The sequence below is a fragment of the Mesoplodon bidens genome (assembly GCF_964165515.1).
Source record: "Mesoplodon bidens genome assembly, contig: HAP1_SCAFFOLD_287, whole genome shotgun sequence".
Lineage (NCBI taxonomy): Eukaryota > Metazoa > Chordata > Mammalia > Artiodactyla > Ziphiidae > Mesoplodon > Mesoplodon bidens.
The window spans coordinates 389495-412241 of record NW_027671566.1 but is presented as its reverse complement, the minus strand read 5'-3'; the positions used below and the strand labels follow the sequence as shown (position 1 = coordinate 412241).

General features: G+C 40.2%; 1 protein-coding gene and 1 pseudogene across 2 annotated transcripts; one reads left to right on the top strand and one right to left on the bottom strand.

Moving 5' to 3' along the window:
• The first annotated feature begins 2908 nt into the window (after positions 1–2908).
• Positions 2909–6446, top strand: LOC308611250 (UDP-N-acetylglucosamine--peptide N-acetylglucosaminyltransferase 110 kDa subunit-like). Its single transcript, XM_081260111.1, has one exon. It carries the CDS (start codon positions 3082–3084, stop codon positions 6220–6222), a length of 3141 nt encoding a protein of 1046 aa, XP_081116237.1. The 5' UTR covers positions 2909–3081; the 3' UTR covers positions 6223–6446.
• Positions 6447–17560: 11114 nt separating this feature from the next.
• On the bottom strand, positions 17561–22365 carry LOC308611255 (ferritin light chain-like; annotated as a pseudogene). The gene is made up of 2 exons: positions 22327–22365; positions 17561–18244 (listed from the first exon to the last, which is right to left on the bottom strand). The product of its transcript is annotated as a ferritin light chain-like (transcript).
• Positions 22366–22747: the final 382 nt, after the last annotated feature.

Genomic DNA, 22747 nt, shown 5'->3' with positions numbered 1-22747 from the left:
GGGACATATGTATATGTATAACTGATTTACTTTGTTAGAAAGTGGAAACTAACACACCATTGTAAAGCAATTATACTCCAATGAAGATGTTTAAAAAAAAACTAGTGTAAGGAGCTGGAGAGACTGGGAGTCTTATTTTCCCAGCAATTAACTTTTCCTCGACCATGACCTTCCTTTTGAGTCTCCTAGACCTTGGGGATGATAGCAACCCCTTGGGTTGGGGGATGGCAACCCCATCTTCACTAGAACCTCTATAGTTAACTTTGATTTTTCCCACACCGTCTATCCATCCCATGTATGCAGTCAGACATTTGATCTTGGACTTTTACTGACAAAATATCCTTGAATATAACCATTTCTTTTCACTGCCACTGCTACTGCTTTTGTCACTGCCTTAACTAGAGCTTTAACTTTAAGTTCTTTATATAAATATCTAAATATCTATATATAAATAAAATATACAAATAAATAAAATGTAATATTAATTTTGATGATTTAAAAGTCTTTTCTTGATAAAGACTTTTCCTGATAAATATACACAATATCTTATATAAATATTTGTGTATTATCTGTTCTTTTCTTAGAATTTTAGTCATATGATTCTATCTCTTGGTATGTCTAGAACTTTTTGATTGAATGCTGACTATTTTATTTGGCTTTTAAAATTTTTCTCAGTGGAAATGTTGTTTTGCTTCAAAATATTTTACTCTACCTGGAAGTAGCAAATCTTCAAATTACAATTTGTTAAATGCTTTGAAATATCAATACTATAGGTGTCACAAAATCTAGAAAAATGACATTTGAAAATTAACTACTGCCAGATGTGTCTCTATAAAACTTTTTCCCCACTCTTGTAGCTATATATTCTTTAACTGCCTCCTGTTTTAGAAATAAAATTTTAAGAAATAAACTTTGTAGTTTATAGACATAGATTTCTTTTCACATGGTTGATTAGAGTTTGCTTTTAGTTATTAATAGTTTAGAAAAGTTTATTTCAGCATCACAATTTATTATTGATAATGTCGCATTAATGTTCATTGTTAACTTTGAGAAAACCTCTATGGATTACTTCCTCATAAATATTTACTATTATAAATGCATTACTGATTTCAGTACTGCTATAGGTTTGTGCATTACAGGAATTCTGATAAAATACTCATTCACACCATTCCATTACACACATTATTGATGGGGTATATTCTTTTATTTCTTTCTTTATTTATTTTTGACTGTGTTGTGTCTTCGTTGCTGTGCGCAGGCTTTCTCTAGTTGCAGCGACTGGGGGATACTCTTTGTTGCGGTGTGCAGGCTTCTTATTGTGGTGGCTTCTCTTGTTGCAAAGCACAGGCTCTAGGCACACAAGCTTCAGTAGTTGTGGCTCGCAGGCTCAGTAGTTGTGGCTCACGGGCTCTAGAGCGAAGGCTCCATAGTCGTGGCACACGGTCTTAGTTGTTCCGCGGCATGTGGGATCTTCCCGGACCAGGGCTCGAACCCGTGTCCCCTGCATTGGCAGGTGACTTCCTAACCACTGTGCCATCAGGGAAGCCCCTGGAGTATATTGGTTTTTTTTTTTTTTTGCGGTATGCTGGCCTCTCACTGTTGTGGCCTCTCCCCGTTGTGGGGCACAGGCTCCGGACATGCAGGCTCAGTGGCCATGGCTCACGGGCCTAGCTGCTACGTGGCATATGGGATCTTCCCGGACTGGGGCACGAACCCGTGTCCCCTGCATCGGCAGGCAGACTCTCAACCACTGCACCACCAGGGAAGCCCTGGGGTATATTCTTGACAGAAGGAAATTTCCGTTTTGACTAAGCATTGAAGAAAACTGAATCTTTGACTTATCCTTCACATGCCTGATGATTGAAATAATTTTCCACAGAATAACTTCTGGTTTTATACTTTTCAGTTCTTTTTTTCTTCTTCAAACGCACATGCTTTGAGAGCTGTGAAGTGCAAGACATGGCTATATTGTAAGGTGGTTTGTGTCCTTACGCTTCTGTGTCTTGTGCTAGTTAAGTCAGTAGAGTAGTCAGTAAGAGTACTGGAAGTTATTCCTGTAATGGGATATTATATAGTCAGTTACATATGGTGGTGTCTGAAAATCACATAATAGCCTCACTTAAAACATCTCCTTAGCCAGATTTCAAGAAAGCCTGTGACCAATCCAATATGATCCAACATAGCAGAATATGATAGAAGGAAAATTGACAAAGAAATAGACGCTGGACTTACCTGATGGAAATAAAAATATCTCACTTTTGACAATTTTGCAAAAACCTATAATGACATGAACTAATTTCTAGGGTTCTTCGTAGGACCTAAAAAGGAACCCATAGAGTTGTGGAACAACAATAGAAGCTACTGTGATGAGAAGCCCGGACACCGCAACAAAGAGTAGCCCCCACTCGCCGCAACTAGAGAAAGCCTGCACGCAGCACTGAAGACCCAACGCAGCCAAGATAAAAATAAATAAATAAAAAAAAATAAATTTATCTTTTAAAAAGTGATACTCAGGTTTGAGGCATGAGAAATTTGATGAGGAGAAATTAGCTCATGTTTGCAGAACTTTTAAAATATCAAACTCAGTCTCTAAGATTTTAGCATTCTATACAACATCGGTTACTTATTAGTGGTTTGGGAAGGCCAATTTAAAATTTTCTCATCTTACTGTATTGAAATTCACGGCCCTAATGTTCTCCACGTTGACTATATGAATGATGAAGAAAAGTCAATCATGTATTTCATTTCCAACTGGACAGAAAACAATATTTTGAAAAGTGTTTGGCCTACTGACTTTTGATTTCTTCTAAGGCAAATGGATAGGTAATTTTTATTCTCTGATTAGGAGAAAAATGGGGGAAGAGGGCAGGGTTAAGAATTAAGATTTCAAGAGCATGAGAGGTAGATGGCCAACCATAGTTCCTAAGGTTCGGTGCCTGTAACTGTTGCCGCTGCTTAAGCGTGCCAAAGCAGTGGTATGGCTGCTGCGCTCGTGTTTGCTACCACTAGAAACATTCTTGCCAGTAGTGGCGGCAGCGGGACTCAATTACTCCCTTTTTTCACTCTCTCCAGAAGCTCCAGATGGCGTCTTCCGTGGGCAACGTGGCCGACAGCACAGAACCAACGAAACGTATGCTTTCCTTCCAAGGGTTAGCTGAGCTGGCACATCGAGAATATCAGGCAGGAGATTTTGAGACAGCTGAGAGACACTGCATGCAGCTCTGGAGACAAGAGCCAGGCAATACTGGTGTACTTTTATTACTTTCATCTATACACTTCCAGTGTCGAAGGCTGGACAGATCTGCCCACTTTAGTACTCTGGCAATTAAACAGAACCCTCTTCTGGCAGAAGCCTATTCGAATTTGGGGAATGTGTACAAGGAAAGAGGGCAGTTGCAGGAAGCAACTGAGCATTACCGGCATGCATTGCGTCTCAAACCAGATTTCATCGATGGTTATATTAACCTGGCAGCCGCTTTGGTAGCAGCAGGCGACATGGAAGGAGCAGTACAAGCTTACGTCTCTGCTCTTCAGTACAATCCTTCTTTGTACTGTGTTCGCAGTGACCTGGGGAACCTGCTCAAAGCCCTGGGTGGCTTAGAAGAAGCCAAGGCATGTTATTTGAAAGCAATTGAGATGCAACCGAACTTTGCAGTAGCTTGGAGTAATCTTGGCTGTGTTTTCAATGCACAAGGGGAGATTTGGCTTGCAATTCATCACTTTGAAAAGGCTGTCACCCTTGACCCCAATTTTCTGGATGCTTATATCAATTTAGGAAATGTCTTCAATGAGGCACGGATTTTTGACAGAGCTGTGGCAGCTTACCTTCGTGCCCTAAGCTTGAGTCCAAATCATGCAGTGGTACATGGCAACCTGGCTTGTGTATACTATGAGCAAGGCCTGATGGATCTGGCAATAGACACCTACAGGCGAGCTATTGAATTGCAACCACATTTCCCTGATGCTTACTGCAACTTAGCCAACGCTCTCAAAGAGAAGGGCAGTGTTGCTGAAGCAGAAGATTGTTATCGTACAGCTCTCCGGCTGTGTCCCACCCATGCAGACTCTCTGAATAACCTAGCCAATATCAAAGGAGAACAGGGAAACAGTGAAGACGCGGTTCACTTGTATCGTAAAGCATTAGAGCTCTGCCCAGACTTTGCTGATGCCCATTCAAATTTAGCAAGTGTATTGAAGCAGCAGGGAAAACTGCACGAAGCTCTGATGCATTATAAGGAGGCTATTCGAATCAGTCCTACCTTTGCTGATGCGTACTGTAATATGGGAAACACTCTATGGGAGATGCAGGATGTTCAGGGAGCCTTAGAGTGTTATACTCGTGCCGTGCAGATCAACCCTGCATTTGCGGATGCCCACAGCAATCTGGCTTCCATTCACCAGGATTCAGGGAATATTCCAGAAGCAATTGCTTCTTATCGCACTGTTCTGAAGCTTCAACCTGATTTTCCTGACGCTTATTGTAATTTGGCTCATTGCCTGCAGGTTGTCTGTGATTGGACAGACTATGATGAGCGAATGAAGAAGTTGGTCAGCATTGTGGCTGACCAGTTGGAGAAGAATAGGTTGCCTTCTGTGCAGCCTCATCATAGTATGCTCTATCCTCTTCCTCATGGCTTCAGGAAGGCTATTGCTGAGAGGCATGGGAACCTCTGCTTGGCTAATATAAGTGCCCTTCATAAACCACCGTATGAACATATAACAGACTTGAAGCTCAGTGATGGTCGACTGCGTGTAGGATACGTGAGTTCTGACTTTGGGAACCATCCTACTTCTCACCTTATGCAGTCTATTCCAGGCATGCACAGTCCTGATAAATTTGAGATATTCTGTTATGCCCTGAGCCCACATGATGGCACAAACTTCCGAGCGAAGGTGATGGCAGAAGCCAATCATTTCACTGATCTTTCTCAGATTCCATGCAATGGGAAAGCAGCTGATCGCATCCATCAAGATGGTATACACATCCTTGTAAATATGAATGGTTATACCAGGGGTGCTCGAAATGAACTCTTTGCTCTCAGGCCAGCTCCTATTCAGGCAATGTGGCTGGGGTACCCTGGGACTAGTGGCGTGCTTTTCATGGATTATATCATCACTGATCAGGAAACGTCACCTGCTGAAGTTGCTGAGCAGTATTCTGAGAAACTGGCTTATATGCCCCATACGTTCTTTATTGGTGATCATGCTAATATGTTCCCTCACCTGAAGAAAAAAGCCGTCATCGATTTTAAGTCCAATGGGCACATTTATGACAATCGGATTGTGCTGAATGGCATCGACCTCCAAGCATTTCTTGATAGTCTATCAGATGTGCAAATAGTCAAGATGAAATGTCCTGATGGAGAAGACAACGCAGACAGCAGTAATACAGCTCTTAATATGCCTGTCATTCCTATGAATACTGTTGCAGAAGCAGTTATTGAAATGATTAACAGAGGACAAATTCAGATTACAATGAATGGATTCAGTATTAGCAATGGCCTGGCAACTACCCTGATCAACAATAAGGCTGCCACTGGAGAGGAGGTTCCCCGTACCATTATTGTAACCACACGTTCTCAGTACGGGTTACCGGAAGATGCCATTGTGTACTGTAACTTTAATCAGTTATACAAAATTGACCCATCTACTTTGCAGATGTGGGCAAATATTCTGAAGCGTGTTCCCAATAGTGTACTGTGGCTGTTGCGTTTTCCAGCAGCAGGAGAAGCTAATATTCAACAGTACGCACAAAATATGGGCCTTCCCCCAAACCGTATCATTTTTTCCCCTGTTGCTCCTAAAGAGGAACATGTTCGGAGAGGCCAGCTGGCTGATGTCTGCTTGGACACTCCACTCTGTAATGGCCACACCACAGGGATGGATGTCCTTTGGGCAGGGACCCCCATGGTGACTATGCCAGGAGAGACTCTTGCTTCCCGAGTTGCAGGTTCCCAGCTCACTTGTTTAGGCTGTCTTGAGCTGATTGCTAAAAATCGGCAAGAATATGAAGAGATAGCTGTGAAACTGGGAACTGATCTCGAATACCTGAAGAAAATTCGTGGCAAAGTCTGGAAGCAGAGAACATCTAGCCCTCTGTTCAACACCAAACAATATACAATGGAACTAGAGCGGCTCTACCTACAGATGTGGGAGCATTATGCAGCTGGCAACAAACCTGATCACATGATTAAGCCGGTTGAAGTCACTGAGTCGGCCTAAATAATGACTGTGTGCCCAGGAGAATTACCCCTGTAGCTGAGCCTCAACCTTCTGGGGGAAAGGGAACTACTTTTTCAATATCATGGTGCAGATGGGTGACAGACAATGATAAGAAATAGCACAGCCAGACTTGCTTCCTGCATGATCACGATAGGGAGAAACCCAAGAGATGCGAAACTGCTGTTCCACAAGGAGTCTCCATCGAATTTTGCAGCAGCCAGGTGTCTGGAAGGTCTGGAAGGTAAGTCTGGAAGGTCTGATCTCCCTTGGTCTTCCAGGGGATGGATGGTTAATGTGGAAGGGAGATAGAGATTGCCCGGCCGTTTTGTGATTATCACGGATTGATTGAGTCTTCTGAATTAATTTTTTTCTTTATATTTTGGGTATTGGAGCTTTTAAAAATGTTTGGTTTCAGGTATTTTTATTCATGTGAAGTGTATATGATTCTCTTGAGATAAGGTTTTAGGCTAAAATAATCCTTGTTTTAGTTTCTGAACTCTACCGATAAATGGGGACTTTGCTGGTGTAGTCTTTTTATAGGTTTTATAAACCACTTGAGCCTCTATCAGTCACTTTAGTGTCTGACATAACGTTTGGAACTCTCAGTGCTTTGTTGGTCTGTAGATGATGGCTTCAATTCTTTTTCTGGTCCGTTTCCTTCTTCCCTTCCCCCCACTTTAAAAATTCTCCTGTAACTTGGCTAACAAAATACCAAGTGTGATTCAAAACCTCCCAGAGTGTTTCTCTTCAACACATCATCTGGTGCCAAATGAAGATTGTTAGGAGTGCTTATTAATTATGAAGGGCACAGTTGTGGTACTGTCACTGACGATAATAATAATGGATTTTTGGCCTAGAGTTCTGACCTATTTCACCAGTGTTTTACCATTGACTGCCCCTCTATGCTGCTTCCAAAAGTGAGAGTGTGTGATAAGATTTTTACTTTCATTTCTAAAGTTTGTTTTTTTTAGGTGAGTCCTGTTCTTCCTTTTTCTTTCAGCAGAAATGAAATCCCAGGTAAGTATAAGTATTCAAATATTTGATCAGTAAGTCACAGTTATCTCCAGTACATTAAATAACTTTCATCAAAAAACATGTTATAGGTGAAAAGCTCTGAAGGACCAGCTATGTATATGATAATTATGTTTCAGGCCTTCTAGGGTATTATATATAATAACTTGTCTTCTGGTCGTGGTCTTGAAGTCTTTATGGATTCAGCCTCAGTAGTAGCGAACTGCACTGCTACTTGGTTTGGAGTACAAATTAGACTTTAGCCCTCCTGGAGGTTGAGTTTTTGGTATTGAAAACCATAGGAATGAAATTATTGTATTTCATCAAAGGATCGAGGGCTTGAGGCTTAAACAAGCCAACATATGTGTGGGAAGCAGTCAGCCTTGAGAGCAGGCTACGGACATGCCAGGCATGCCGCCGCTGCTCGAAGGGACTGTCCCTACTTGTTCCCCTCCTTGTTCCATTCCACGGGAGATAAATCACCAGGGCCCAGAAATCAGAAAGAATGTAAAATGAGACAAGCCAATCTGTCTCCACCCTGCACGTGCAGGTTATTTTGGATGATTCTGGGTTTATGGGTTTTCTCCCAGGGAAGTTATCCTTGAGCCGAGACAGTCATTAGATGATGTAAACCACCGTCTGGCAACCTTCCCTTTTCTAGTCGATATAATCTGCAACTGTAGCATAATAAAACTTGCCTTGCAACCGTCAGTTGTCTTGGTCCTTCTGACCCCATTTGTCGGTGCTACTTCAGTTCCTTACCCCGTCCCTTCTGACCCTGGGCGGTGAAATCCTCTTTCTGAGGCTGGTCCGCGGCAAGTGGCGCCTGAACAGGGACCTGAAGCGTGAAGCCAATGAAAAGAAAAAGAAAGTGCAGGTAAGAGAACCCTTATGCAAAATATGTGTGGACACGAGTAAAAGTGAAACTAACAGAGGCATAAGGCAACAGTCAGAAGTAAAATAAGATGGGGCAAAAGGGCTCAAAGGAGCGTGAATTATTTGCTCCGGTTTTACTTTCGATGCTTAAAGCTCGGGGTAATAAAGTTTCTACCTCACAGTTGACTGAATTTTTGCAGCATATCCATGATGTATCTCCCTGGTTTCCTGATGGTGGCTCTGTGACATAGAAATCTGGCAGAAAGTTGGAGAAGATTTTAAAAATTATTATGAGTCTCGAGGGCCTACTCATACTGCCGTTGTTACATTTAGTTTGTGGAATCTGATAAAAATATGTTTAGGTTCTTCTCATGATAGTGTTGATTTGAATGTAAAGTCAGAAAAACATAAGCCTCTGACAGAAGAAACGACTGTATTATCAGCTACTGTGTCGCCACTTCCTAAACCAAAAGAGCTAATAAATTTAAATATTTCAGATGAAGAGGAACATTTTGACTTAACAGATGAGGCTTTTAAACATAAAAGAGAGAAGTATCCTGAAGATGATTTTCTAATGGCTATAATAGATAAGTCAGTGAAAAAGCTGCAAATTAGTAAGGACTGTCTTCCTCAAAATTCTCCATCTGTAAAACTGCTCAGTCCCTTGCAACGTGCTGTACAAGCAGCAATAAAACGAGGAGAAGATCCTATTTTCTGTTGTCCTGTCACGGAAAGACCTGATCCTAATAATCCTCAACAGGCTATTAGGGAGCATCAGGCTCTTCCTTTTAAAGTTTTGAAAGATTTAAAATCTGCTTGTGCTCAATATGGGCCCACTGCTCCTTTTACTACTGCTATGGTTGACACTATTACAGGAGAAGCTCTTCCCCCTGCTGATTGGCAGTCTATTGCACGAGCTTGTTTAAATGGTGGAGATTATTTAATATGGAAGTTTGATTTTTATGAACGGGCTGCTGAACAAGCAGAAAAGAATGCTACCCATGATATTCCAGTTGATTATCATATGCTGATTGGGGAAGGACCATATATTTCTTTACAAGTTCGATTAACTTATCCCTTTGTTGCTTATCCTCAAATAAATCATTTGGCATTACAAGCCTGGAGGAAATTATCTTCTACACACAAAACTGAGGATCTTTCAAAAATTAGACAGGGACCTGATGAACCATATGCTGATTTTGTAGATAGATTGTTACAGCCGGTGGGGAGACTCATTGTGGATGGACTCACTGGTACAATTGTAGTTAAGCAACTTGCTTTTGAAAATGCTAATAATGCATGTCAGGCTGCGATTCGACCTTGGAGAAAACGGGGAACATTGGAGGATTATATTCGCCTTTGTGCAGACATTGGGCCTGCTTATATACAGGGTGCTGCTATGGCTGCAGCATCAACTAAAGTGGGGTTTAAAAACAATCCAAAGAGAACAAAGACTAGTTTTAAATGCGGAAAGGCAGGTCATTTTGCTGGAGAATGTAGATCTTTTCACTGTAACCCTGGTCCTTCCTTCCCTACTCAAAACCCTCCAGATGGTCAGAAAATCCCTGGTTTATGCCCTAAATGCAATAGGGGAAAACGTTGGGCACGCGATTGTTGGTCGCTCAGTGGCCCACAAGGATGGAACACCACTGTCGGGAAACTCCTCCCGGGGCCTTCCCCGGCCCCAACAGATAATAGGGGCAATGTCTGTGTATCCTCCTCAAACTATCAATCAGACATTAACCAAAAACAAAAACATACAATATCTTTGCTCTCCAGAGAAACAGCAGGAAGCGCAGGACTGGACCACAGTACCTCCGCCCGATATGTATTAACTCCTGAAATGGGTCCTCAGGCCTTCTCTACGGGCATCTATGGACCTTTACCCAAGGGTTTGATGGGACTACTATTGGGAAGAAGTAGTGTCACCATGAAGGGTTTAACTATTATGCCAGGAGTCATAGATTGTGACTACGAAGGAGAAATAAAAATCATGGCACAAACTATTAAAAATATAATAATGATTTCTCCTGGGGATAAAATTGCACAATTGCTACTTTTGCCCTTTGTACCTCATGGACAAATTTTACAACATCAAAAGAGAGACACAAAGGCTTTTGGATCATCTAATGCTGCCTACTGGATTCAGAAGATAGGGAAAGAACATCCAGAAAGGAAATGAACCATTAATGGAAAGGTTTTTTCAGGTTTGTTAGACACTGGAGCTGATGTCTCTGTTATGACACAGATTCACTGGCATAAACATTGGCCCGTTAGTCCTACTATTACAGAACTTCAAGGAATAGGACAGAGTTCTTCTCCTATGCAAAGTAGTCAGTTATTATGGCAAGATAGTGAGGGCCATTCAGGATACTTCCAGCCTTATGTTTTGCCTAGGCTGCCTTTAAACCTCTGGGGCCGAGATATATTAAAAGAAATGGGAGTATTACTTTATAGTCCAAATTCTCAAGTCTCTAATATGATGTTGGATCAAGGATTTCTTCCCACAAAAGGGCTGGGAACAAATCAACAAGGACCTGTCTATCCTATTGATGTGAAAATAAAATATGATAGACAAGGTTTGTGTTTTTCTTAGGGGCCTTGGATTCTCCTCCACTCACTGCCGATCCAATTACTTGGCTGAGTGATGACCCTGTATGGGTGGACCAATGGCCCCTCACAAAGGAGAAATTAGAAGCTGCAGAACAATTAGTACTGAAACAATTAGGGCATTTAGAAATTTCCAATAGTCCTTGGAATACTCCTATTTTTATTACCAAGAAAAAATCTGGAAAATATAGGTTATTACCGGATCTAAGAGCTGTTAATAAAACTATGCTAATAATGGGAGCTCTTCAAGCAGGCCTACCCTCTCCAACAGCCATACCACACGATTATCATCTTTTAGTTATAGATTTAAAAGATTGTTTTTTTCACTATTCCTTTGTTTCCTGAAGATAGAAAACATTTTGCTTTTAGCTTGCCTTCCTTAAATTTTAAGGAGCCCATGAGGAGCTTTCAATGGAAAGTATTGCCTCAGGGCATGGCAAATAGTCCTACATTATGCCAAAACTATGTGGCTCAGGCCTTAACTCCTGTGAGAAAAAGGTTTCCAACGTTATATCTCATACATTATATGGATGATATACTTTTAGCCACTGATAATATTTCTTTATTAGAGACTGCTTTTCCATTTTTACAACAATCCTTACAATCATTTGGCTTGGTCATTGCCTCAGAAAAAATTCAAAGACAATCTCCATTTTTCTATTTGGGAAAATATATTGATAACACTACCATTAGGCCTCAGAAACTGCAAATTCGAGTTGATAATTTAAAAACATTAAAGGATTTTCAAAAATTACTTGGAGATATTAATTGGCCAAGGCCTTCCTTAAAACTTACTACTGCTCAATTAGAGCCTTTGTTTGATATTCTTAAAGGTGACTCAGATCCTTCTACTTCACGCTCTATGACTCCAGAAGCACTTCAAGCTTTACAAGTAGTTAATAGAGCTATCAGCTCTGCACAGTTAACTCGAATGCATACTCACCTGCCAATTTCTTTAATTGCTTGTCCAACACCTCATGTGCCTACTGCCATCTTATGGCAAACTGTTGGCATTATTGAATGGATTCATATGAAAACTACATCCTCTAAGGTTATTAACCCTTATTTTGAACTTAGTAGTAAGCTAATAATGCAAGGTAGAACTAGATGCTTACAACTTCTGGGTATAGAACCTTCTCAAATTATTATCCCTTATTCAGTTAGTCAACAAAATTGGCTTTTTCAACATAGTAATGAATGGGGTCTTGCTCTTGCAGGATTTTCAGGTGCCTTGGAATGCCATTACCCTGCTGATAAATTGATCCAATTCGACAAAGTTAACTGTTATATCTTTCCTTCTATAATTAGGCAACAGCCTATTCCTCATGTACCTTTGGGTTTTACAGACGGTTCTTCTTCAGGAGGGGCTACTGTAATCACTGACGACGGAACCAAACTCATTAAACAAACTTCCTTGACTTCAGCTCAACGTGTTGAACTGTATGCTGTCATGATGGCTTTTAAACATTTGCCTTCTATATCTTTTAATTTGTTTTCTGATAGTAAATATCTTATCAGCTTATTATTTCTTCTGGAGACTGCGACCAGAGGACATACTAATGACCCTGAATTATCATCCTCTTTTCGTTTGCTTCAACAGCTTATTCGTTCTCACGATGGCCGTGTTGCAGCTCTGCATATCCGTGCTCATTCTAACTTGCCTGGTCCATTGTCTAAACTTAATGTGACTGCAGATGTTTTAACTCGATCTAAACGTGATCTTTATCCTGTGCGTTTTCCTCCCAAAAATAAAGTTAAAGTTACTCTTCCTCCTCAATCTCTTTTCCCTAAAGCAGGACATATCCCAAATTACCGTCCTCCTCCTTTCCGTTCGTCATGCTGTCAAGAATGGCTAAGGTATTGCATTCATTATCTTCATACTGTTGATACTCATGGTCCATGTCCTGGACACCCTCATATTATGGTAAGTTATGATCAAACTGCTTCACAAGCAGCACAGCAGTCGCATGCTTTACACCATCAGTCGGCGGCTACGTTACGCAAAGAATTTTCCCTTACTCGTGAAGCCACCCGACAAATTGTTAAGCAATGCCCACAGTGCTTACCTCACCTTCCTGTTCCACATTATGGTGTTAATCCTCGTGGATTATTACCTAGTTATTTATGGCAAATGGATGTTACTCATATCCCGTCTTTTGGGAAATTACAATTTGTTCATGTCACTATTGATACTTATTCTGGTTTCCTCTGTGCTACAGCACAGACCCGAGAAGCTACTAAACATGTTATCACTCATTTATTACACTGTTTTGCTTTTGTGAACCTTCATTTTACAGGAACCAACATTACTCTTACAGGCCCGGCTACCAGCCGACGAGAGGATCTTAAGGATACCATCATTTGGTATAAAAATGGGCAAGCTATTAATATTAGAGGTCAAATCTCATATGCCTCGCCACTTTGGGATTCCGCTATTACTATAGCCAAGGTTCCAGGTGAAGATTCAGGAAATTATTTCTGTATGAAGCATTTACTTGGAGGACAAGGGATACTTATAGTTGGACATAAGGTTACTATTCTTAACAGAAAATCAAAACCTCAATTTCCTCCTTTTATGACCATTAACTTTGCTGGATCCAATTTTGAATGTTGCAATGCATCTTGGAATAATAACCAAATATGGTGTACTACAGATCATACCAAGGGGTCAATTCTTCTCTCTTCTATTCCCATCATAGATAGGTTTATCACATTTCAAAAGAACTGGGATATATGGAAACTAGCTCTAACTTATTCCAATACACCTGTTATAACTTGTGTTGCTCCTCCATATACACTTTTGATTGGTTCTATTAACATTGGTAATTCTTCCAAAGGAGGATATAATATTAGCTGTGTTAACTGTATTTTTAGCAGTTGTATGTTCCCTTCTGCAGGAACACAATCTGTGCTTATACTAAGGCAACCCATATATGTTATGGTGCCTGTACATCTGAGAGAACCTTGGTATGAAGATACTGGAGTACAGGCATGGGTGGAACTCTCTAAAGCCTTGCAGAGAAGGAGACGCTTTATTGGGTGGCTAATAGTAAGTTTACTTGCCTTGGCTGCTCTGTCTGCTACCGCGGCTACTGCCCGTCTTGCTCTTTCACAGAGTATTAATCATGCTCACTTTGCTAATCAATTATCTCAAAATACCAGTCTTGCTTAATCTTTACAAAGTCACATAGATTTACAGATTAATAACAAGTTAGATGAATTTAAAAACGCAATTTTGAGGATTGGAGATCAGATGGCAGCATTAAAATTGAGGATGCGTTTAGCTTGTCATGCAAAGTATACGTGGATTTGTGTTATTCCTTACAAGTACAATGACTGTATTTGGGAATGGGAAAAAGTAAAAATGCATCTGCTGAGTGTTTGGTCAGATAATAATATTAGTCTTGATCTTAAGAAATTAAATGCTGAAATTCAGGATATACAACATGCACATCTTGATGATATTTCACCAGAAGATGTAATTCAAACTTTACTGGATCATTTAAAGTGGTTAAACCCTTAGTCGTGGATTACTAGAGGGTTGTCAGGAGTTATTACCCTGGCCATAATTTGCCTATTATTGATAATAATCTTCTCATGTCGGTTTCGTATCCTCATGCTTCAGTATACTACTCTCGGCACTAAGCTTCATGGAATTATTTTGCAGCAAAAATTAAAAAATAAAGAAGGGGGACCTGTGGGAAGCAATCAGCCTTGAGAGCAGGCTACAGACATGCCAGGCATGCCGCCGCTGCTCGAAGGGACTGTCCCTACTTGTTCCCCTCCTTGTTCCATTCCACGGGAGATAAATCACCAGGGCCCAGAAATCAGAAAGTATGTAAAATGAGACAAGCCAATCTGTCTCCACCCTGCACGTGCAGGTTATTTTGGATGATTCTGGGTTTATGGGTTTTCTCCCAGGGAAGTTAACCTTGAGCCGAGACAGTCATTAGATAATGTAAACCACCGTCTGGCAACCTTCCCTTTTCTAGTCTATATAATCTGCAACTGTAGCATAATAAAACTTGCCTTGCAACCGTCAGTTGTCTTGGTCCTTCTGACCCCATTCGTCGGTGCTACTTCAGTTCCTTACCCCGTCCCTTCTGACCCTGGGCGGTGAAATCCTCTTTCTGAGGCTGGTCCGTGGCACATATGAATATGTTTTTGTCTTGCTGTACTGCACATATGCTGTCTAGTAACAGATATTTTGTCTGCTATTAGTGTTTTAGATTATGTCTTTCCAAAGCGCTGAGGCAGTGCACCTATTTTGATGTTGCAGCTGATGCCTGAACGTATCCTAGCTGACAAATTATTGATTAATAAAAACATGAATTTCTGAAAGATTTGTACTGTTAACCAAAATCTGGGCAAGGAGTCTCAAATGTAATTCTTAGCCAGAATTACATGTTAATGAACCATTTAACAGTGTAAATCAAGGAACATCAATGTAGGGATTTCTTTTCATTTATTTCTTACCTGCTTGAAATATCAGTTAAAGGTTGCCAGCTTGGTTGCAGATGAACAGACATTTGAAGGTCCCTGAACTACGTAATGTGGAATAGGATAGTAGACTTCCAACGCCCTCAAGGCTGTGACCTTGCAGCCATTTTACATAGCACATCATCCTCCTATAGGGATGAACCTTTCCCTGGCCCGAAAAGTAGCCACTCCGTTGAAGCTTTGCTTATTGTAACAGGCTTTTGTTTCCAGGTTACATGTCTGTGGAAGACTTAATTCTGAATAGAGATATAGATATTACTGGAAATTAATTGTTTTTGCTATTATACTCTGCTTTATCAAAAAAGTAAAACATTTAAATTGTGCTACAAAAATTCAGATGTCTTACAATCTTTAAACAATAAATGAATGAATTGCCCTTAAAAAAAAAGAATTAAGCAGTTAGTTAAGCTGTTGGTCCCACATCAGACAAATTATCCTTATACCTCCTGTCAATATTGTTAACAGAGACTGTTATTTTATTAATCCTTGTGATCCCATGATTCTTTCTTTCACGTTTCGGGGCACAGCAGGTGAGAGAGTGGGTTTGTTAAGCTGGGTGGGTTTATCCTTCTTTTATGCGTTCATTCAATTTTCTGTTCATTTACTTATTGTATACATATGGCAATAGAAGCTGCTAAGGCAATCATTGCTATTCTGCAAAACAACAAGGCACAGAAGCAGATGTCTTATTTCTGAGATTTCTCCCCCCAGGATTATTATGATTAAAGATCCTTTCCCCCCACTCCCTGGAGAGGACAAGGGGCTGCTCGCTGGAGGATTTTTAATGACTTGGGGAAAGGCTCAAATATCCCCCCATTATGGTAATCCACCCCAGGGGCAAACCACACAAGAATATTATGAATTTATTTTATTTTTCTATCCTTGCAAAGGTAATACTCAGCTCATTAGAATATGAAAACTATACTGTCAAATTTCAGAATTACATGGATGAAGAAAATCACCAAAGTGGCATCATATCATGTGTGTTATAGCTGTATTTACTATATTGACTATATTAAATATGTTGTGTTATCAATGTATTGTATAACTATATATTGAAAAGGCAAAATGCTGTAACGTATTTCAGAGAAAATAATTATGTTGGCCAACCCCAAATTGTACATTGTAGACGGGTCCTAGGAAAAGAAGATTTAATTCATAGTGAACAAGAGGTTAGCTTCTGTTTTCAGCCATGTGCTATTTCAAGAATTAAACATCATGAATAATACAGGATATAAGAGGAATAGTCTAAAGATGGAAAAGCACATTTTGATTAGGAAAGAGAATTTAAGTCTTTTTTTTTAAGGAAAACTGCCTTATTACTATGAGATAAGAAAATTGTTTCCTTCTTTTCTTCCTTGCTTTCTTCTTCTTTTTTTTAACCTTTTTAATTTTGGATATTTGACCTCTAAGCTGAGATGACTGAAAATGCCTCCTCTGGGCATCAACCTTTTTGAAAGACTTTTTCCCCCTCCCTAAGGGCTATTTTGTCTCTTGGAGGCTTTGTCTACATTACTCCTCAAGAGGCAAGCATTTGTCCTTGCACTAAATGCTGACATCTCCTGATAAGAGGGAAGCTGCAGAGTAGAAGAATTGAAGGTCAGTATGTTGATATTGGTCTCAAGCGCATTGATGTACATTTGTGTATTGGGGAAGGGGAGTGAAGCTTGAGAGTGGGCCAGTGGGGAGGGGTAAATATTTTGTGATGCTGTCTACCTATGGGCTTATAAAGTTTACGGCTGCATTAGGAGGACAAGCATTACCATTAGCATGAAAAGTAGGGCAGACCTCAGTTGCAAAAGCTTCTAGCCATACACATAGGGCAATACGTAAATGATACACCTTATTGCATTCACCCATTCACCCTCCCCTGTTCACGCTAATTGGAAATTTCCATCCATTTCAGAGAAGTAACACAACTATCAATCATTTTCCCTGGCACGAATCTTCCAGGAGAAAGAAAATGGAATACACCTAGCGACAGAGCTCACGCACTAGTAGTCCATGTGTCTTAGATTTAATATCTGATGACTAGCTGCATTGAAGCCAAGAGGTGGTTCACAAAGTTGCTGCACATTAGAATCACCTGGGGAACTCTGAGACCTTCCCGTGCCCAGGCTCCTCCCTAGACCTACTGAATCAAAATCTCTGGGGCTGGGACCCAGACACCAATGTTTTTCTTCAAAGCTCTTTAGGTAATTCAAACGAGCAGCAAAGCTTGAGAACCAGCCCAATAATGGGAACAAACTTATTTCACACAGATAAAGTGGGGCAATTCATATGTTAAAAGAACGTGAATATATGTATATATTTCTTTTTTTCACTTTATTCTGTTTGTATTTCAAATAGGCTTTTTTTTTTCCTTCTGCAAAAAGCATTATTGTTTCCATTTGGTCCAAGGCTTGGGAGAGGGCTCCAGGGCGGTTACAAAGCTGCCTAGTGGCTGCAGAGCGGGGCTTCAGGCAGAAGCTCTGACGCCAGAGGGTCTCCTCAGACGCGGCTGGACTTCAGAGACTCCTGTTTGGCTCGAGGGTGAGCCTTTCAAAGAGATACTCGCCCAGCACAGCCTGCGGACCAGCCAGCCTGCGGAGGTTGGTCAGGTGGTCTCCCATCTTCTGGATGAGTTTTACCTGCTCCTCCAGGAAGCGGCTCTCCAGGAAATCACAGAACTGGGAGTCTGCACGGGCAGGACCCAGGGCGCGCAGATCCGTTAGTGCCTGGTTCAGATTCTTCTCCCTAAGAATGGCGGCTTCCACAGCATCCTGGGTTTTACCCCACTCATCCTGAGAAGGCTTCTGCACATCCTGGAAGAGGGCGCGGCCGCAGCACTGGTTTTGCATTTTCAAGAGGCGCTGGGCGCCCTCACACTTCTCCTCAGCCAGTTGGCGAAAAATGTGGCCCATACTGTCCAGAGTCCCATTGTTGCTGTCGAAATAGATGCTCAGAGAGAGGTAAGTGTCCACAGATGCATGTTGAACAGGCGGTGGACGGCGGCCTCCACCTCGGTGGAATAATTCTGACGAACCTGTGAACTCGTGGTTGATCAGTGATAAGGAGCTAAGCTCAAAAACTGGTGTTGGCCTGTCCTGGAGGCTGAGGATAGCTGAGTGTCTGATTCCAAAGGTTGCGAAAGGAAGAAAGGTTGGAAGGTGGTCGGGGGCTGGAGCAAGGAGCGTCCCTGGGTCTGTTCATTCCAAACACTGTTGAAGCAAAAGACAGATCTGCAGGACTGCCGAACGCACTGCCTCAAATAGGCTTTGATATAAATGAACAAGAAGTCCAAGCAAGGACAAAACTTACCCTTCCTCCCACCAAAATAGCTGGTGATACTAGAATCTAGATCTGGGAAGGGATTCTTCCATTGCTTTCTTAACATTCCAAGCCACTAGAGCAGTGGTTCTCAAAGTATGGTCACCTTGTAACCAAGCAGTACCCTATGGGGCCTTCCTAGGACAGACCCATCCCCCATATCCTCTATTGTAGTTTCTCTCTGAAGTACTCAGATAATAGTATCTCAGGCATATTTCTTGAGTTTTCAGATGCTAAAAACCACCACCCAATGGAAGAAATGAACTCCTTGATGATCATGAGCACGTAGCCCTCAGACCTCCTGGCACCTAAGGATGGATAATGTTACCTGCCTTGTGGCCTCAACATCAGCCAATCAGAGGATTGTGCACCAGCTGATCACATGCCCTGGGATGTCCCTCCCTCACCTGGCCTTTAAAAATGCTTTGCTGAAATCCTTTGGAGATTTCAGGGGTTTTGGAACACGGACCACCCCTCTCCTTGCTCGATCCTGCAATAAACCTTTCTCTTCTCCAGACTCCAACCTTTAGGTTTGTTTGGCCTCACTGTGCTTCAGACACATGAACCTGCATTCGGTAACAACTTGACCAGCTTTACCAGCGCCCCCTGATAATGTGTCAGATATTCAAGTTTTAGGGCCCTATCCCAGCCCTATGGAATCAGCAACTCTAGTGGGGCTCAGTGATCTCTGTTATAACAGGCCCTCCATATGATTTTTATTCACCTTAAAGTTTGAAAATATCTGCATTGTCAGCTGGCCAAAGTGTCCACCAGCAGGTGAAGGGGAGTGATGCCTGGAAAAGATAAGGAGTAGCCAAGGCAAGTACAGCAGCATTTGCCGTGATAGTAATGGAGAATGCCTTTTCTCCACTGGTTGGCACAGACTAGTATCTGGGAGCAGTGGCAGGGTTATTTAGGATGCTTTACAATTCAATGTAGTGACCGCTGTCCTGGTTTGCCAGGGACTTCCCCTGTGTGAACACTTAAAACCTCATCCTGGCAAACCCCTTAGCCCTGGATTTGAAAAACTTAGGGAATAACATGAAATTTAGGGGAAACATGATCTAGGATTTGGGCGAGTCACAAGTGCTAATTAAAGCTAAGCAAGTATGGTCAGCATCTAGCCTTCTTTACCCCTTTGTGGGAAGGTAAATCTGATTGGGTGAAAGGACTTATTGTTAAGAAATCTTTGTAGAAACATCCCCTTCTGCTTAGTCTGCTGGTTCTCAGTTCTGGCTAGACACTGGCATCGTCTGAGGAGATTTAAAGTTATTTTATTGGTCTAGGATGACCAACAGTCAGTGTGAGGGTTTTTAAAAAGTGCTTCAGATGATTCTAATATGCAGCCAAATTTAGGTGCCACTGCTTAAGCTTTTGAACCACTGCTACATATTTTCACCTCATCTTCCTATGAGAATATCCAACTGTAGTTGAGGTTTGTTTGTTTTTCTTTTTCTTTTTTTAACTCTCTTATTATAAGATTTCCTGTCTTAAATAAGATTGAATGTACAGAAAATCCTGCTAGTCCATCTGGTACAGCTAGATACTTAGAATAATATCGTTAAGATATATACCATTTAAGTACTGTGACTGGCCTTTTTAAAATTAACATATGCATTGAATTAGTACAATCTCTTTTGAAGTTGTCATGTTGGGGAGCTATACCTGTAATCTGCTGCCATTGCTAAATATCTGGACAACTCTTATTAGGAATTGTTTTTAAAAATCTTTAGGGATTAAAACCAAGAGTGCTGTATTATTTGTACTGGGACCACAAAAACCTCACAAAGTTTCCCCACTGTACCTTCTACCCCCATCTCTAACCCTTGGCAACTTCTAATCTGTTCTCTATCTCCACAGTTTTGTTATTTTAAGAATAATACGTAAACATAATCATGAATTACTTAATCTTCGGAGATTGGCTTTTAAAAATTTTTTCTTCAGCATCATTCCCTTGAAGTTCATTTTAATTTTTGCATATATTAATAATTTGTTCCTTTTCATTGCTCCGTAGTATTCTATCATAAGATTTTATCACAATTTGTTTCAACATTCATCCATTGAAAGACATTTGGGTAGTTGCCAGTTATTGGCTATGATAAATAAAACTGCTATGAACATTTATGTGTAAGTTTCTGTGGGAACTTAATTAAGTTTTTGTTTCTTTTGGATAAATGCTCAAGAGTACAAGTACTGCGTTGTAGGGTGAATCTACTTTTAGGATTAAAAGAGACTGTCAAGCTGTTTCTCAGAGTGGCTAAACCATTTTATTTTCCCACCAGTGACGTGATATAACTTTTCTACGTACTCGCCAGCATTTGATGTTGTCACTATAATTTTAGTTATTCTCTGATATCTCATTATGGTCTTAATTTGCATTTCCCTAATGCTAATGATGTTGAGCATCTTTTCATGTGCTTCTTTGCCATGTGTATATTCTCTTCCATGAAATGTCTGTTCCTGTCCTCTGCCTATTTTCTAGTTGGATTTTTTTAAGTTGTTTGGAGAGTTCTTTGTATATTATAGATACAAGTCATCTGTCTCATATGGGATTTTCAAATATGTTTTCCCACTGTGTAATCTGAGTTTTCATCCACTTAAAAGGATCTTCTATGAAGCATTTTTAACTCATTTTGATGAGATACAATTTATCAGTTTTTGCTTTTATTGATCATACTTTCGGTGTCAAGTCTAAGAATTATTCACCTAGTTCTAGATGCCAAAGATTTTCTATTTTTTTTTCTAAAAATGTCCTGCTTTTACATTTAAGATTATGATCCACTTTGATTTAATTTTTGTGTAAGGTGTGGAGGTTTAGGTTAAGGTTCATTTTTTGTTTGTTTTTGTCAAGGGATGTCCAACTGTTTCAGTACCATTTTTTGAAATGTCTATTCTTCCTTGATAGCTTTTGCACTGCTGTCAAAAACAGGTTAAATGTATTTATGTCAGTCTATTTCTGGGTTCTCTATTCCATTCCATTGATCTATGTATCTACCCTCCAAAATTACTGCAAAGTCTTGAAATTGGGTGGATTAATTCCTCCCATTTTAATCTTCCTTTACAAATTGTTTTAGCTATTCTTCAGCCTCTTCTTACCATATAAATCTTAGAAAAAGCTTGTCTATATCCGCAAAAACCTTGAGGGCATTTTAAGAGTAATTGTGTTAAGCCTCTTAACTTGGGGAGAATTGACATCTTTATTATGTTGTGTTTTCTAATCCATGAACAAGGTATGTCTCCCTATTTGTTTGGGACTTTAAAATTTTTCTTCATCAGCATTTTGTAATTTTCAGTATAGAGGTCCTATAAATGTCCTATTGGGCTTGTATTTAAGTATTTATTTAGGTCAGTTGTAAATGGCATCACATATTTTAATTTAAGCTTCTACACATTTGTTATTAATATATAATGTGATAAAATTGTGTTGATCTTGTACTCTAAAACATTTACAAACTAATATTATTTCTCAAGCTTTTTGTGGATTCCTTGGTATTTTCTCCATTTAGATTATCATGTCCTCTTCAGACACAGACAGTTTTACTTTTCCTTAGGCAATATAATAGGATATATTACTCTTCAACATTCAGTAGGATATATTCCTTCCTATTCAACATAGTAGGAATAGTCCTTTTATCTTTTAAATGAACTTTTTAAAAATTTAACTTTTAAATGTATGTATTTATTTATTTTTGCTTTATTTTCTTACTAGAACCTCCAGTAATACATTTAATAAAAGTGGTGAGAGCAGATATCTGTGCCTTGTTTCTGATCTTACAGAGAAAGCATTCAGTCTTTCACGGTTAAATATAATCTCGGTATAGGTTGTTTGTAGATCATCTTTATGAGTTTCAGTATGTTCCTTTTCTATTCCTAGTTTGCTTGGAGTTCTTTTTTCTTCTTTTTTTAAAATCATGAATGGGATTGGATTTTGTCAAGTGCTTTCTCTGCCTTATTGGATAGGATCACATGACTTTTCCCTTTAATCTATTGGATATGGTGGATAACATTGTTTGATTTTCAAATATTTAACCAACTTCGCATAACTAGAATAAATGCCACTTGGTCATGGTATATTATTCTTTTTATATATTTCTGGATTTAATTTGCTAATATTTGGCAGAGGATTTTTACAGCCAATTTCATAAAAAATATTGGTCTGTAGTTTTCTTCTTTCTATACTATCCCTGTCCGGCTTTGGTATCAAGGTAATACTGGCTTC